At 47.2% G+C, this 15,386-nt stretch overlaps 1 protein-coding gene across 2 annotated transcripts in view; it reads right to left on the bottom strand.

Annotated features, from left to right (window-relative positions):
• The window catches only part of TM7SF3 (transmembrane 7 superfamily member 3), a 213,197-nt gene that overhangs the window by 77,840 nt on the left and 119,971 nt on the right, over positions 1–15,386 (bottom strand). For both annotated transcript variants that reach the window (XM_085652794.1, XM_085652792.1), the window contains exon 2: positions 11,819–11,973. In XM_085652794.1, coding sequence (XP_085508920.1) covers positions 11,819–11,973 — 155 coding nt within the window. The remainder of the gene's footprint in view (positions 1–11,818; positions 11,974–15,386) is intronic.

Here is a 15,386-nt window from a genome sequence, read left to right on the forward strand (position 1 = left end):
AATCAATCATACGAGTGTAAATCAGTGTAAAGGAAATGTTACTTAAGCCAAAGGACTGAAAGTGTAGGAGTCACATGTCACCCATACTGGTAGGCAGTATAGTTTAAGAGTGCTTGGTGTGGAGAAGCACAGACTCCGAGGCGAAAAAGAAACAGCATAGTTGGGAGATTTCTTTAATAATAAGAATCGATTTCTAGCCAAATTAACCCTTTTTGCAACATTAATCAATGTTCTAATAATGTGTGTATGCAGTTCTGGGATGAAAGTTAATAGCTCACTGTTGTATATTAGGACTTTAAGTTATAAATTGCAAGTAACAAAAGGCTGTCTCTTTTGAAAGCAGTAATCTGCTGACCTGTTTACATCATACGCACTCTGTAATCTACTTGATACAAGCTCTTTGCAGCAGGCATCTTAACCCTCTGCACTAACTTCACCTAAGTCAAAACCTCAACTATACAAAAAGCTGAGCTCTCTCCAGGAAGATAATTAATCAAACGAGTTTTGACATTTATGTGAGGCCTGGTAATTACAGGCGGAAAGAAACGCTGCAGCAGGTGCTTCAAAAGCTTAATAAACTTTCAAACACGGCGCCCCCAGGAAGCCAGCACCTGGTGCGGTGGCACCGGCCGCACCGCCCTAAAGCCGGCCCTCGATCGAACATGAATACTTGGTATATCCTCTTGTCACGAAGGCAAAGATTGCCCTCGTGGTGGTTTAAGCTCTTGGGCCTCACTGTCCCACCATCAGTAGGGGGAGCCATTCTTTCAGCAGGCCGGGAGGAGCGCGTGCTCTGCAGTTTTACCAACTGGAGGCCTGCCACGCGTGCACGCGCCCACATACCTCACGCTCGTGCTCCTCTACGCAGCCATCGCCAACATCTCCTACTATAAGAAGGTGGCAAAGCACAGGCCTCGTTGATGCCTGGGACGGTATTGAAAAGGGGATTAAAAAGGTTTAGTAGGACTTGAATCGTCATGAAGGTAATGTTTCTTCTACTGTACGTCTACCTCCTCCTATCCAGACTGTGCAAATGCAAACATCTCCGAAGCAGATCGAGCACAAGCTGAACAAAGTGCTCGATAAAAAGTTCAAACAATCATCTGGCCAAACGAAACATCCGTCTCTATTCTGATTTCTCAATGTATGTGTAAATAGAATTGTTTTTTATGTGGCTCTAACAATGCAAAGCACATTAACACCCATTCAGTCTTAGAGCTGTGCTATGTAAGCATCTTAAATCCATAAATACATCAAGAGATGCAATGGAGTGGCACACACGTCTATTGTGGTTATTCATGCCTATGGAAGGCCATCAAGGCAGGTTCCGCTTCGCTGGAATGTTACCCAAGTTTCTCCTATACAGGCCACGAGATTAAGGACTCTAGTGGCTTGTGCATCAAAGTACCTACCAAACTTAAAATCTCAAAGAGGAACTAAATGGCGCTGAAGCAAGTTGAGGCACCTCCTAACGATTTTGTTTTTAAAACAAAGTAAACGGGCCCTTTAAGATGGGCAGAAACAGCTGACAGTTTATTTTAAAGCTGCTAATTGGAAGTTTAAAGATAAAAAAAAAATATTGAATGTTAACACGTCCAGTGTCAAAATCTTAGTTGTTTACTTGTACATTGTTTGAGCTGGATTTCTTTCGCTAAACCCTTGGAAGCTTGCCACTGACTGTAATGGGGCTGCCCAGCTGTTGACTGTGCTGGAGGAGCGCAGCCGAGCAGTTTTTCTTGCACAGTGCGGTCTATACAGAAGGGCCTTACCCTGGTCTATCCTTGAATGGCTCTCAGCGCAGATAACTGGCGGCTTTTCTTGATCCAAAAAGGGGGTTACCTCATCTGAGGGAGTTTCTCAAAAACAGTCTTTTACGGGCTGTACGTCACATGCTGGGACCAACTTCCATGGAATGAGGTTACCTCCCCCCTTTTGGATCAAGAAATTTGAAAGTATATGGTGAAGCGTCAGGAAATCAGATCGAAGTCTATCAGGCTGACTATTGTAACTTTTCTGGAATCTGACCTTCCTTAATGTATGTTTGTTACTTTCCGTGAAGCAGCAATATGCCCGATCCACCCCCCCCCCCTCTTTGCTATCTGGATCTTGGGTGGGGGCTACTATGTGGCATTCCTCAGGAAGGCGTTTAAGCCGAAACACGTGTTGATGATTATTTGTCCAGCCACAATATGAAATAAAGAAAATATGAATTGAATGGAATGGACAACTGCACATTATACAGGATCAAAAGAGATGCTGATCCAACATAAAAGTCTATTTAGTGTTTAAGAATAGATGATATTCAGGAGATTGTTAATTGCCATTTAGGATTACAGTAATCTTTGTGCAATGTAAAGACCCTTGAATATTGATCAAAAGTTGTTTTATATGTGGATATATTTATGAAACTGCAGAGTGGTATGAATGAGTGTGTGATCGACATGAATGTTTGTGAATGAGATGACAAGGTTATTTTTTAACATTATTTGTATTATCCAAGGCACGTGCCACTTCAGGATTCATAATTTGGATGACCATTCAGGGAGATTTTTTCCTTATTTTGTGAGAAGATACGTTTTTAGAATATGTATTGATTAAATAAAGTATCAAAGATTGAAACAAAGTCTTCCTGGGCCTCTGTACGCTTGTTCAATTTTAGGACTTATGCTGCTTAATTTTTAAGGTTAGGCGGGGTTCTTCCCTTGTATAGTATGCCTGGAGGTTCACACATGAATCTGACAGAGTAAACCTTTTACTCAGCAGCACACAAGTCCTACCCACGTTTAAATCACTTCCTTTTGAGCAGCAGAAGAAGAAATTGAGCTGGACCAGATAGCTCTCTGACCAAGCTCCAGTACTGATGACAACTGACCTACAAGCACCCTTACACTGACACTCATTCTAGAGACTCAATGGGGTATATTCTGAAGGAGCTATCGCAGAGATAACGGCACTTTATCGCAGCCAAAGTCGCGATAAATTTATCACCCCATTCACAAGCCGATGCTAACAGACCATAGCACCAGTTTAACTGCGATAGCAGGCGCTAAAAACATCGCCACAGATGATCCCGGCAACTATCGCTAATGAGATGCAGAGTAGGCGTTCGAGGAAAAAGCAGCGACAACACCACACCTCAACATTCTCAACGACCAGCCAGATCCGAGAAATACACAAAACATGCGATAAGGCGCATTAGCAGCAGGAAACTAACACCTGCTCTGACCTTGTGTAAAGTCGGACGGCAGCCTGCACCACAAAAGGGAGCCCAGCCCAGAGCCGCAACTGAACAACAACAAATGTCATGGAGCCACTTAATATGCTTGACCCCAAGACACCCAAGAGGGCCCCAACACCCACCACCCCCATGACCCCCCCCCCCCCCAGGACACCCATCGCCCCCCCCAGACCAACACTGAGGCTGCGCAAAGACAGCGACCCTCTGAAAATGAACCAACCTCACAGACCCCAACACCAGAGAATGTCATTGCCCACTACATACTCAAAGTGACAACCCTCCTCCGCATCCTGACAACCATTACCCACAGGCTGACGGTACTAAAACAGCAGACAACCAACATCTCACCTCAGACAAAGCTGATGGCCGTGCTGCACCTGTTGGCCTCTGGTACCCTTCAACTAACATCCGCCTGAGACTGAGGAATCACACAGCCAGGCCAAACCAAGTCCCTCACAACGGTCATGGATGACACCATCAGCTTGGTATCCCACTACCTATACTTCCCACACACAGCGCAGGAACAGCCGGAGACCAAGCAAGGCGTGTACGCCACAGCTGGCTTCCCGCACGTGTCAGGGGTCAATTGACTGCATACATGTCCTATTAGTGGGCCCTGGCAACACTGCACACAATAAGCGCAACAGAAAGCGCACGTATCCCACCAATGTGCAGGCAATAGTGGACCACCGAAGAATCTCCGCCAACGCCGCCACCAACCATCCAGGCTGTGTGCATGATTCCTACACCTTCCGACAGTCCATCATCAACCTGCGCCACCAGGATGGCACCTACGGAAATGCACTGCTCGTTGGCCAATACCAAACGCACACACCTCAACTCCACAATCATGCAAAACACAACACAGGAAATGCACACGTCACAAGCTCACATACAACATGCACACCCACCAGACACGACAGCACAACTCACTGTGGGAACCTGGGCCAGCCATGTACATTAGCCATCAACGGCATGGCACCTCGGCCACACAATAGCTTAATGTCGCAAGAGGTGGGGACCAGGCATGTGCGAACGAAGCAAGTGACCGATGAGACTGTACACAATGCCAAGCGTGGCGTGGATGTGCTGGCCAGACTGCAGTATGCAGACCACACACATATCCATGCAGACAGACACCACTGGTGTTGGGAGTGTAATGGACAGTGGACGCAACCATGTCAAACCACCCAGTGGGGAAGATTGTGGAAAATGTAGCTCGTTACACCTCCCCGTAAGCGTGAGCGGAGTGGCGGGCCCAGCGTACGCCAGGCCAGCACAGGGGTGTGAATTAAAGGCACGCAACTCTGGGCGTGGTCCTCTTCCGGAATGCCCAACGTCTCTGCCAGGGCGGCGCCTCTAACCTCGACACGAAGCAGACGCAATGAGCGGTGTTGCCAGCGATCCTGTGTGCCTGCTGTACCCCGGGATGCTGGTCCCCGAACCAGTCCTGCCCGCCCCTGGGCACCCAGGCCTCAATGCCCACCTGCCGACACCGGCGTGTGTCGAAGAGGGCCAACCACATGCCGGTGCAATCTCTAAGCCCGAGGCCTGCGACCTTGGCAGCCACCTCAGACCATCACGGCCTCTGCAACACAGGCCCGCAGTACTCCTTTCTCGTTGACGTACTCCACCGGCATGCACAGCGGACAAATAGGTCACACATTTGCAACTGAGTCTTGATTACACCATGGCAGAGCACATTAATTATGGCTGAGTGTATGTCACTATACACCCTTCGACGTGGTGCCACCAGGTCTTAGTCGTACATCACAACCGCAAGATTCTGTGGGCCCACACGGACTACTGCTCTCGGTCTACGCTGCACTTTAGTAGGTCACAGAATTGGAACTGAACATCCATTATTCAAAGGCAGAGTACATATCATTGCACGCAAGGAGAGGCGTAAGAGGATGATGTGTTGCATTTGGGAGGAAAATCGGATCATCGTTACGGAGGTGATCGAAAACCTAAGACAACTGCCCTGGTGTCACTAACTCTGTGCATCGCGAGCCTACGACACATGGCTGTGGCTCACTGCTTACCGCTGCCTCCGGCCTACACTGCGGTCCAGTAGGTCACAGAGTCTCGATTTGGCAATGCCGGAGTTCATATCGGTGTACCAGCATCTTCGCAGACTGCATCCTCTCTCAGCCCCGGTGCCACCAAGTCTGTTCCCCGACATTCATGGCCACTCTCTGGTCATACATCGGTGGCGTCCGAGTCTATGGACTAGGCGGTAGTTTTCATCCTCATGCAGCGGATACCGAATTGGTGGTGGCAACGAGGCTGTCGCTTTCCACTCCTCCATTTGCTGCTTCCGGATAGCTTCTGCCCTCTGCACCATGCCCTGGAGGACACCTTTCACTGTCCCCCGCAACCCTCCGACACACTCACCTTCGACATAGACGAGGACCTGCCTCAGTCTGCGTGGCCCTACCTCAGCAGACCGCAAGTCACCCTCCCGTGGCAGTGTGCCTGTGCCGGCCGCTGTGCATCCGGGGCCACTAACTGTGCAGCTCAAGTCAGGGACCCTGTCTGAATGAATATTGGATGACCTCTGGGACGGTGGTCTTGGGGTCATCGATGCCATGTGCATGTGGCCATGTGCTGTCCGCTGCCTCCAACCTCAACTGCGGACCACCAGGGCTCACACATCAACTAGAGTTCTGACCGGCCCGGACGTCGCATCACCGCAGGAGGCACATGCCACCATCACCAGGGCCAACTCCAACCACCATCTGCCAGAGTCGAAACAGTGGTACTGGCAAACTAACGGAGTTGCTCAGACCGGTCGTGGATGCCATCATCTGCCTGATCCCCCTGCTCAACACTCCAGGTTCCACTGACTCAGTAGACCGCAACCCATGGACCGTTACTGATTGGGTTGTGTGCTGTGGAGAGGTTACGAGCAATGTCACCTCAGGCAGTGTGGGAGACCTGGGACGTTGGTGAGGAAGTTGATGCAGGTCTAACACACCCCACTGCATCTGCATCATGAATAACCCGAAGGGACACAATCCTAGACATTTTCTTCACATGAGCGCCCTCATCTCTAGTGCCCAAACCTCAGTGCACTGCAACTCATGCACACTTCTGTTTGTATTTTGGGTGACCTCTTTACTTGCTCCGGCTCCCTCCATGTTGCTCAGCAGTTGACTGTTATGCAGGTGTTTTCGGTTTCCATTTCACTGGTGTCCACTGTTCAAGTTGTTGCCAGCAGCAAGTACTCCATGCGGGCTGGCTTGTACTCACCTCACACACATCCAGCACAGGCGTCACTGTACATGTGGCCCTGCCAATAAAGGGTCCGGGCACACTTGCCCATAGCCAGTTCAACATGATATATGCCTGTGTCCCTGTGGTCTTGTTGTATGCATGAGGGCCCTGGGCCCTACGACATTACATTGTGCTGTGTACAGCGGACGCAGACATGTCACCGCAGGCAGCGTGTCAGAGCTTGGACATGTAGCTTTGTCGTTACCCACTAAATTCGTAAGGGGAGTGGACTGGGCAGTCGTACGCAGAGACAACGTGGGTGTGTGACTGATATGTGCGTGCCCCTGGGCGTGGTGCAGTACTGGGAATGTACATCTGCATGTGTCTGTCGCAGTGTTGGTCTCCTTGGGGGGGTGTAGGTAGTCCCTGGTGGGACTAACACCCCATATGTGATGTAGTTCGGCTTCCATGAGCTCTGAGCCCACCCGCACATGTTCGGACACCTACTTTTGGCATTCTGACACCTGGCGTTGGAATGTGAGGTGATGTGTGCCTCGGACAAGTGTTGGGAGCCAGCCGTGGTGGCGGGTGCTTCCTGCTGTGTGGTCTGTGCAGGGGCTGGGGTCTCCTCTATGTAGCTTGGCTGCCCTGCTCCTGGGGGTGGGTTGCCTGAGAGGTCCATGAGCTGTTGTAGGGCGTCGGTGTCGATGGTGTGGTGGTGGTCTCCGGCATCACTGATGGGTAGTCTGGTCTGACCTGCTGGAGGTGTTTTTTGTCCCTCTGCAATGTGATGGGGAGATGCATTGACATTGTGTTGACATGTATGTTGGCGCATTGTTCTTGTTGACATGCAGACTGTGACAATGTACATTGTGACTGGGCGGTGCTGGCAATTTGAGGGGGGAGAGTGGAAATTTGGACTACATGACGGATGCGGGATTCTACCCGTACATGTGCCTCTCACAGTTCCCTGCTCTGTCAAGTGTGATTGGCCTGTTTCTGCGCATGAGCGGACCCAGTTGTGTCCCCTGTTCTGCAGTGTCAGTGTTGCACTTGGTGCCACATTGTCATGGGATGTGCTGAGATTGCTGCGTGTGTGCTGCAGTGTGCCACGGGGATGAGGGACAAGATCCTCGGTCATTGTGGGTGTGCAGTGTGCTATACTTACTTGTGCATGTGTGCCATTGTGCCCATCTCCCTCCTCCCCCAGTCCCTGGTAGTTACTCACCCTGTTGCTGTTGTGTCAGGTCCTCTCGAGCTGTGTCCGTACTCCCACCTCCTTGCACCTTCTCCACACTGATGACTGGCCTCCATTTCCTCCAGCTCCTCCTGTGGCGCAGGACTCCCACCTCCTGTCGCAGTTGCTGCCTTCCTGTTGGCGGCGTCTTTGTGCCTGGTTTAGGTTTTCACTTCATGCCAGCGCCTCTTGGCCTCCTCCATTGGCCTCCTCGACACTCCGGCCGCATTCAAGGTATGATTGTGGGTCAGGTGATGGTAGTGGTCTGCCATCTCCGGGACGCTGGTCTTGTTTTACTGCGGGCTGCACCCAGCCTTCCTCTCCCTCTTCTCCCTGGCCTTCCCCGACCCAGTTGTACCTTGCCGATGGTCTGTTGGGCTTGTGGGGTTCGCGTTGGCCTCTGCGCTTGGTGAGGGTGCATCCATGTTGCTGCGCACTTTGGATTGTTTCTGGTGTGTTTTTCTCGTTCTGCTTTTATAGTGCATTTTCCCGCCAGACGCGTGGGATTTGGAGGCCTGCCGCTGGTTTTCGCAGCTTTTTGTAACGCGCTTGGCCTCATCGCAGCTTTTTTTGCGTTCGTGTTTTGCATTTTTGCGGTGTGGATTTTAACGCGGCCATTTGACGCGTTATCTGGAGTCTATCGCATGGTACCGCCGTGTTGGGAATACTTGGTTAACACGGCGTAAGACTGCGATGTTGAAGGTTGCGTTAAGTAACTTTTGCGATGGTTATCACACGTTTTGAGAATATGCCCCAATGAGTACTTACTGAGTGACCAAGCAAACAGAGCAGAAATAGTCAAAGAGATCACAAGATTCTTAAAGGAAAATGACACTTCAGGGATTTCTTTAACAACTCTCTGGGTAACCATTAAAGCTTACACAAGGAGCATATTCATAACACTTGTAGCTGGATATTAAAAGGATATATTGAAAATGTATATACCCCCTACACCATAGATTCTTTTATAACTGGTCACAGATTACGCCAATTAGTCCGTATCGATAATAGCCAATGATGGCTTCTTATTCTTTCTAGAACTTTTACAAACAAATAATACACACTAGTAACAACTATTCACATTTAGTATTCATTGTGAAGTAACAAAGGAGAAGGCAAAGAGAGTATTGACACCTCTAGGACATTAGAATGCACTCCGACCGCTAAGGGACGTATGGTACTTTTGGGACCTTAATTCTGAGGGCTGTAATGTGTCCCCAGTTGATGGAAATATGTAACCTTCATTGGTTATTATGGTTGGACACGTCTTCACAATGAATACTAAATGTGAATATATATGTAGGACACTCATAAATTTGAAAATTATGTTTCATCAAACAGTAATGTTGTAGATTATGTTTATATTTTTTTAAGGTGAAGTCAATACTAGAGTGTAATATTTGTCACACAATATAGAATGCATTACAGGTGGTGTCTGAAGTAAAGATACTTCAGCAACTGAAAACCCTTTACATACATACCATTTTTTTTTCATGTAAAGTGATGGTGCATGGATTTCCACAAAATGTACATTAGTTGAGTGGATAAAGGATCTAGAAAGAATAAGAAGCCTTCATTGGCTATTATGGATATGGACTAATTGATGTAATCTGTGACAAGTTATAAAGCCACAAAGCCACTTCTAGTATATCATCATGACTTGCTTCTAGCCTAACCCCCACCCCATTGTGTTAACCTAGCTAGATTTGTGCAGTACAATTTCTAATCCATACATGCTTAAATATAAACTGACGTCATTGATGTCTTGGAAATTAACTTCATCTGTTGCTGCAGCAAAAATAGCTCGAGAATAAAAGGAGAAGTATAACACATTGCCATGTACCTCTTGGTGCAACATTTGCATCCCTTTTCATTGATCGTGTGAAGATGCTGGAGAGCTGCTTGGTTTTTGACAGTAGAAACTATTTCAAAAGGAGTTGTGACCCGGACTAGTGTAGGTGCCCAAAACACAAGCTGTATTTACTAGTCTTATCAACAGTCCATCATTTTCATGATTTTGATATCATTTCATACTATGAGCAGTAGAGGCCTTTGATCCCTTATTTTGAACTTCAGAGGCAAAAGAATGACCAAATTTGTAAACGTTTTTGCCTCTTGCAGCACTAATCATTGTGAAATGAGCGGATAGACAATTCCAACCACAGAAAAATTTTGTTTTCTGATTTTTTGTATACCCAATTGCAATCTTTACTTTCCTGGGTGGGCTTTGTTGCTGAAAGTAGATCTTGTTCTGACTGTTGTACAATGGTGGTCAGATTTGTAATAAATAGTAACGGAAAGTAACTTTTAGAAAGTTACCTTTTCCCTGCCCGAAGTTGCAGGAGGCTAAATTTCCATTTGCTCTCCCACTTGTGCCAGCCAGTAACTGGCATTTAAATAGGTGTGAAATTGGTGTGTAATACTTCTCAGGGGCAAACAGTAGGCTGATCTGAAAGGGCAGAGAGGACTCCTCAGAACCGGACAGAATTTGAGAGGTGTGGCTGTGAGCATCTTTTCTGACATTACAGTGTCATTACAGTGTCAAATCCTGCTTCAATGTAAAATCCTGCTAGAGTTTACATATGCCACTGGGGTACACTTGAAAGGAAGAGGACAAGATGCCAAAGTAATTCTTGTATGTCCACTATCTGGTTGCTGAAGAACCTATTTTTTCCCCCATCTGACTTTGGTACCTTGGTTTTTACATAGAACATTGGGGACACATTTTAAATGAGTTCTTGTGTATCCACAGTCTGATTTCTGGAAAAACCAACTTCTGTCTCTGGGCATTATTGGGCGTTCAGTGGTGCCTTAAACTAGATTTTGGTGTTAGATGTGGGATGACACTAGGATTCCCCTAGTACACTTCCTACACACACACACCCAGCCCTCAGATTCCAACTTAATGTGGCAGAAGAGTTCCACTATCTTGAAAATGATTAAAGTGGGTATGGTTGTCCCCGGGAACTTTTACCCCATTGGTTATGGTGTGCCCAGGAGATCTTCCCATCAACTAGTTTGTGCCAGGTGTAAGTGGGGCATCTTCAGGCCTCCACTTCAGCACATTCTTGGACTCGAGGAAGATCAGAAGAGAACTGAACCTGATGTCAGCAACTGCTCTCTACGGTACTCAGGACAAAGAAGTGGGCTCCCAGGTTCATTAGGTTAATCTTCTGTTAAGGCTACAGAGGGAACAAGCTACAAGATGCCTTTTCCTGCAGCTACCCAACTGACCAGTGGCAAATGCACCTGGGCTGCTGTTTGGCCTCTGCTGGACACCGTGCGAGTCTGGAAGTGATGTCCTGGGGGGGGGGGGGGGGAGGGAGCTCCTGTATTGGATTGCAACTTAACAATGCTAAAAGTCAGAAAGTAAAATCTTCGATTAGGATGAACCTCGTTGGTTTAGCCGACCCCTGCTCCATCATGGTCAGCATCAAATTGCACCAAGATTCAGGTCTACCACGACCACTGACTATCATTGTCACTTTAGGACTCTTGACGTTATTCCTACTTAAAATGTGAACTCCGGCTCCCCTTATTGGATCTTTGTCATTTTATTTACATTTTTACTCAATAAAATTCCAAACCGAATTGGAAAAATGTTTTGCATTTCAACTTTATTACTGTTTTGGTACTGCATAAATACTTACACCTGCCACTGCAAGTTAAGCATGTCTGCTCTGAGCCATAGGTACCATGCGTTTGAGGTCAGGTTAATTTAGTGACTATAAGAGTTCACCCTGACTAGTGTTATGATTGTTCCCTGATGTGGGTAGTCTCCCACCCCAAATAATAAAAGCTCTAGTGGCAAAGTCAGGAATGCTTTAACTTTTGAGACAATTGCAGAGCATCTGTTACAATGGCCACTTTCTGAAGATACCTTTGCATGTCAATCATGAAAGTTAAAAAAGATAACCAAATAACTAATGAAATTATTTAAAAAAAATATAAGGCAAACCATTTTGTTAGTCAGTGTATTCTCAACGGTAAACCAGATGGAGTGGTTAATTCATTAAGAATTGCCCAGTATGGTTTTAAATGAACATTGGTTTTCTTTTGAAAATGTAATTTCTTCTTTCGGTAATCATGTGTGCATCAATTACAAGGATTGAAACAAAACTTACCTTGTTCAAGGAAACGGTGGCATTGCGGTACTGTGTATGGAGTTCAAAAATAATAAAGGACACATTCCTGGCTATGTTCTGCAAGACTGCTTCTGTTGGTATGGTCCTGTTGAGGAACACTTCTGTAAACTGTCCAAGGGAAACATCCAAAAGACCTGTTGAATAAAAGAAAAACCACATACAATTTATGACGTACCACTAAAGGGTCGTGCTATTTGATAGACAGGAGTTGTCCGAGATACTTTAATCACATGTTCAGTGGCACTGCGCAACATTTTAAACAAAGGAGGCGAACGCTCAAACCAACGTGAGAATGGATGCAAGCAAACAAATCTCCCAAGAAAGTGAAAAACAGCAAGTCCCATCTACTACTCTGGCTCCTGGAACCGCTGTGTTCCCTGCCAGACAAAGCATGGCGGAAAACTGAGGCAATAAGAGTAGATCATTTTCTGAATCCGGTTGATTATGGATTATCCACTAGAATGACAAGAAATGGTATTTAAACTGGCTCAGAAAGGCCTTTGTTTTGAGGATCGGACAATGGTTACCAAAAAGCACGCTTCGTTTTTTGGAAGGCACACACCAATCAAAAAATAAAATAGTTTCAACAGTTCTCAATTTTTACAGCATTAGCGGTGGACATACCAGCAAGAACCTTATGTAATATTTGCACAACTGGACAGATAGACATTGCAACAAAGGGAGTAACAGAAGCCATTTTAAAGACATTCAGAACAAAGCGAAATCAAAGATGTCAAAAAGCTGGCACGGGGGAGTTGCCAGTCGCCAACACAAAACTGTGAAACTGGGAATTTAAACCTGATCTTGTAAAGATGTGTGACCTCAGTACACAGAGCCAGAAAAAAAGCACAAATGGTAGGCCTCGAGGAGGGAGTGGAACAGGTGGGCTGCCACGGCGAGAGGACGGCAGAGGATAAGCATGGTACAGGGGAAGGACTAAATGGGAGGGTGCTGTAGACCGACAGTGAAGGGGCCACTCTGATACCATGTGTTGACAGGGAAGACTGACTAAGCCAACCACGGCATCCACTCTTTGATCATCGAAACAGACAAAGTGACAGATACTCCATAGTGCTGGTGAGTGGCAAACAACCGGAACTCTGATGGCCTCTAGGATACCTGCACACTTACACATTTAACAAGGACATGGAGACCCTGGTCATAAGAGGATACTTGGAAAAACAGTACCAAGACCTACAGAAAAACCTGAACTCCAATGTGGAACTGAAGCAGGAGACCCAGGAAATGATCAAAGACATGAAGTAAGATAAAGCATGCTCTCCCTAGAGGACTTCGGAGACAACAGTTCTGAGAGGAAGAGTTCATAAGGCAGGAAATCATAATGGTGCAAGAACTGAAAATAGCATTCTAAGGAAAGTAGGGAAAGGCTATTGAGGGCTATATACACAGGGATTACTCGGAGAGGTCAGAGGGATGTATCCAGGCACAGAGACCACTGGACAGGATGCACAAAACCTTTAAACCCAGCCTGACAAATAACACTCATCCAGGTACCTTAAAAAAAAATATAACAACTTCAAGGTCAAAGAAAATTATGGAGGCGCAAGGAGGAGAGGAGAAAGTCAACAAAGCTATTAACAGGCAATAATGAGGAGCAGTTCCAGGACCTCTTGTGTTAACCCTGCAGAAAAGAACGTTCTCTCCCTTGACAGGCCACCTCAACATGCATAATGTACCATTTAAATGAACCATCCTCCCTTTGAATCTTCCTGCTGTGAGGGCAACAACTTTAGACACCTACTTGATGGAAGTGAGGGAATTTCTGAACATCAAGGAGAAAGACTAGCTGGAGGAAGCAAGAGCTCACCCTGCAGCAGATCACCCTCCCAGACTACAGAGGGACAAACGGCAGTGGGTCTGTCATGTTGTTCCCCACTTCCCAGAAGGAACTACGCATTTGCTGGGCAACAAACATAGGGATGGTGCCAGACTGATTCCATTCACCTCTGTAGGGCATGTCATACTAGAGACCAGCTAGCCCACAGTGCCACCATATGGACCCTTGAAACTAGATTTGCAGCAAATGGTTTTGCAGCAAATGGTTTTGTCAATCACAGAACATGACATCCCTGAGCTCTCCCAGGAATCATGTTGACAGATTTAGAACCTTTTCTCCACGTCATTTGTGCTCTCTTTCGCTCAGAGAAATATACAAGGAAAACACAGTGGGGCGTTTTCAATATTTATTGAACTGTCGAGATTCTTGTATAGAATATGAGCTGCAATGATCAATAGACAGAAGCAGATGAGTGATTAGCAATGTAAGGACAGTGTACAGAATTAAGAGTTCTACCATCTTGCTGAGACAAGGTATATATGCAGGCATATAAAACTATATATTGCGGGGGCATATGTAATAGCAGGTAACTAATAGGGGTGGGCGGAATTTGCGAAAGCGACTTTCGCAAATTATTGCGAAAATGTTAAAAATCTCCGCAAACAAGCTGAAATATCGCGAAGATGCGGAAGTTTTTTTCCCGCCCGTTCGCGATATTTTTTGCATGGTTGCGGGTCGCCAACTTACCCCTGCGGTTGCTCGCGGGCATCTTGTTTTCAGTTGTCTCGCGGTGCATGATCGCGAGAAAAAAGACGTGATCGCGCGACGCATGACGTCACTGCGGACGCGAACTGTCGCGAGACAGCGCAAATGGCTAAAACAATACAACATCTCATGGAGAACGCGACCGGATCGGGAAAACTTGTCAGCGGGGATTCAGGTAAGGCGATCGCGCGCGAGAATGTATTATTTTACAGCGCGAGCAAGAACCAAATTATCGCAAAGCTGCGGAATGCGGAAATTTTGACATTTCCGCGCTCTCCGCGGAACGCGGAAATGCCAAATTATCGCAAATTCCGCGAACGGAACGGAAATTTTGCCCAGGCCTAGTAACTAACTGCTAAATTTCTATAGTTTTGTATGACTGAAATCTGAGCCAACTATAATGTCCCTCTAACCTTTGTTTTTTTACAGTGAATTCCAATGTTTTTTTAATGCCATTTCCTAACTATAACTTCTTGGTAATCTGGGTGTGTGATTAGTTGTGTGGATGTGTATGTTGGGAAATGGTGGGTGTGTGTGTGGGAGTGGCTGTGTGTGTGGGAGTGGCTGTGTGTGTGGGAGTGGCTGTGTGTGTGGGAGTGGCTGTGTGTGTGGGAGTGGCTGTGTGTGTGGGAGTGGCTGTGTGTGTGGGAGTGGCTGTGTGTGTGGGAGTGGCTGTGTGTGTGGGAGTGGCTGTGTCGGTGTGTGAGCAGTTGCGCGAGTGGCTGTGTCGGTGTGTGAGCAGTTGCGCGAGTGGCTGTGTCGGTGTGTGAGCAGTTGCGCGAGTGGCTGTGTCGGTGTGTGAGCAGTTGCGCGAGTGGCTGTGTCGGTGTGTGAGCAGTTGCGCGAGTGGCTGTGTCGGTGTGTGAGCAGTTGCGCGAGTGGCTGTGTCGGTGTGTGAGCAGTTGCGCGAGTGGCTGTGTCGGTGTGTGAGCAGTTGCGCGAGTGGCTGTGTCGGTGTGTGAGCAGTTGCGCGAGTGGCTGTGT

The sequence above is a fragment of the Triturus cristatus genome, chromosome 4_1 (assembly GCF_964204655.1).
Source record: "Triturus cristatus chromosome 4_1, aTriCri1.1, whole genome shotgun sequence".
In the NCBI taxonomy this organism is placed as follows: Eukaryota; Metazoa; Chordata; class Amphibia; order Caudata; family Salamandridae; genus Triturus; species Triturus cristatus.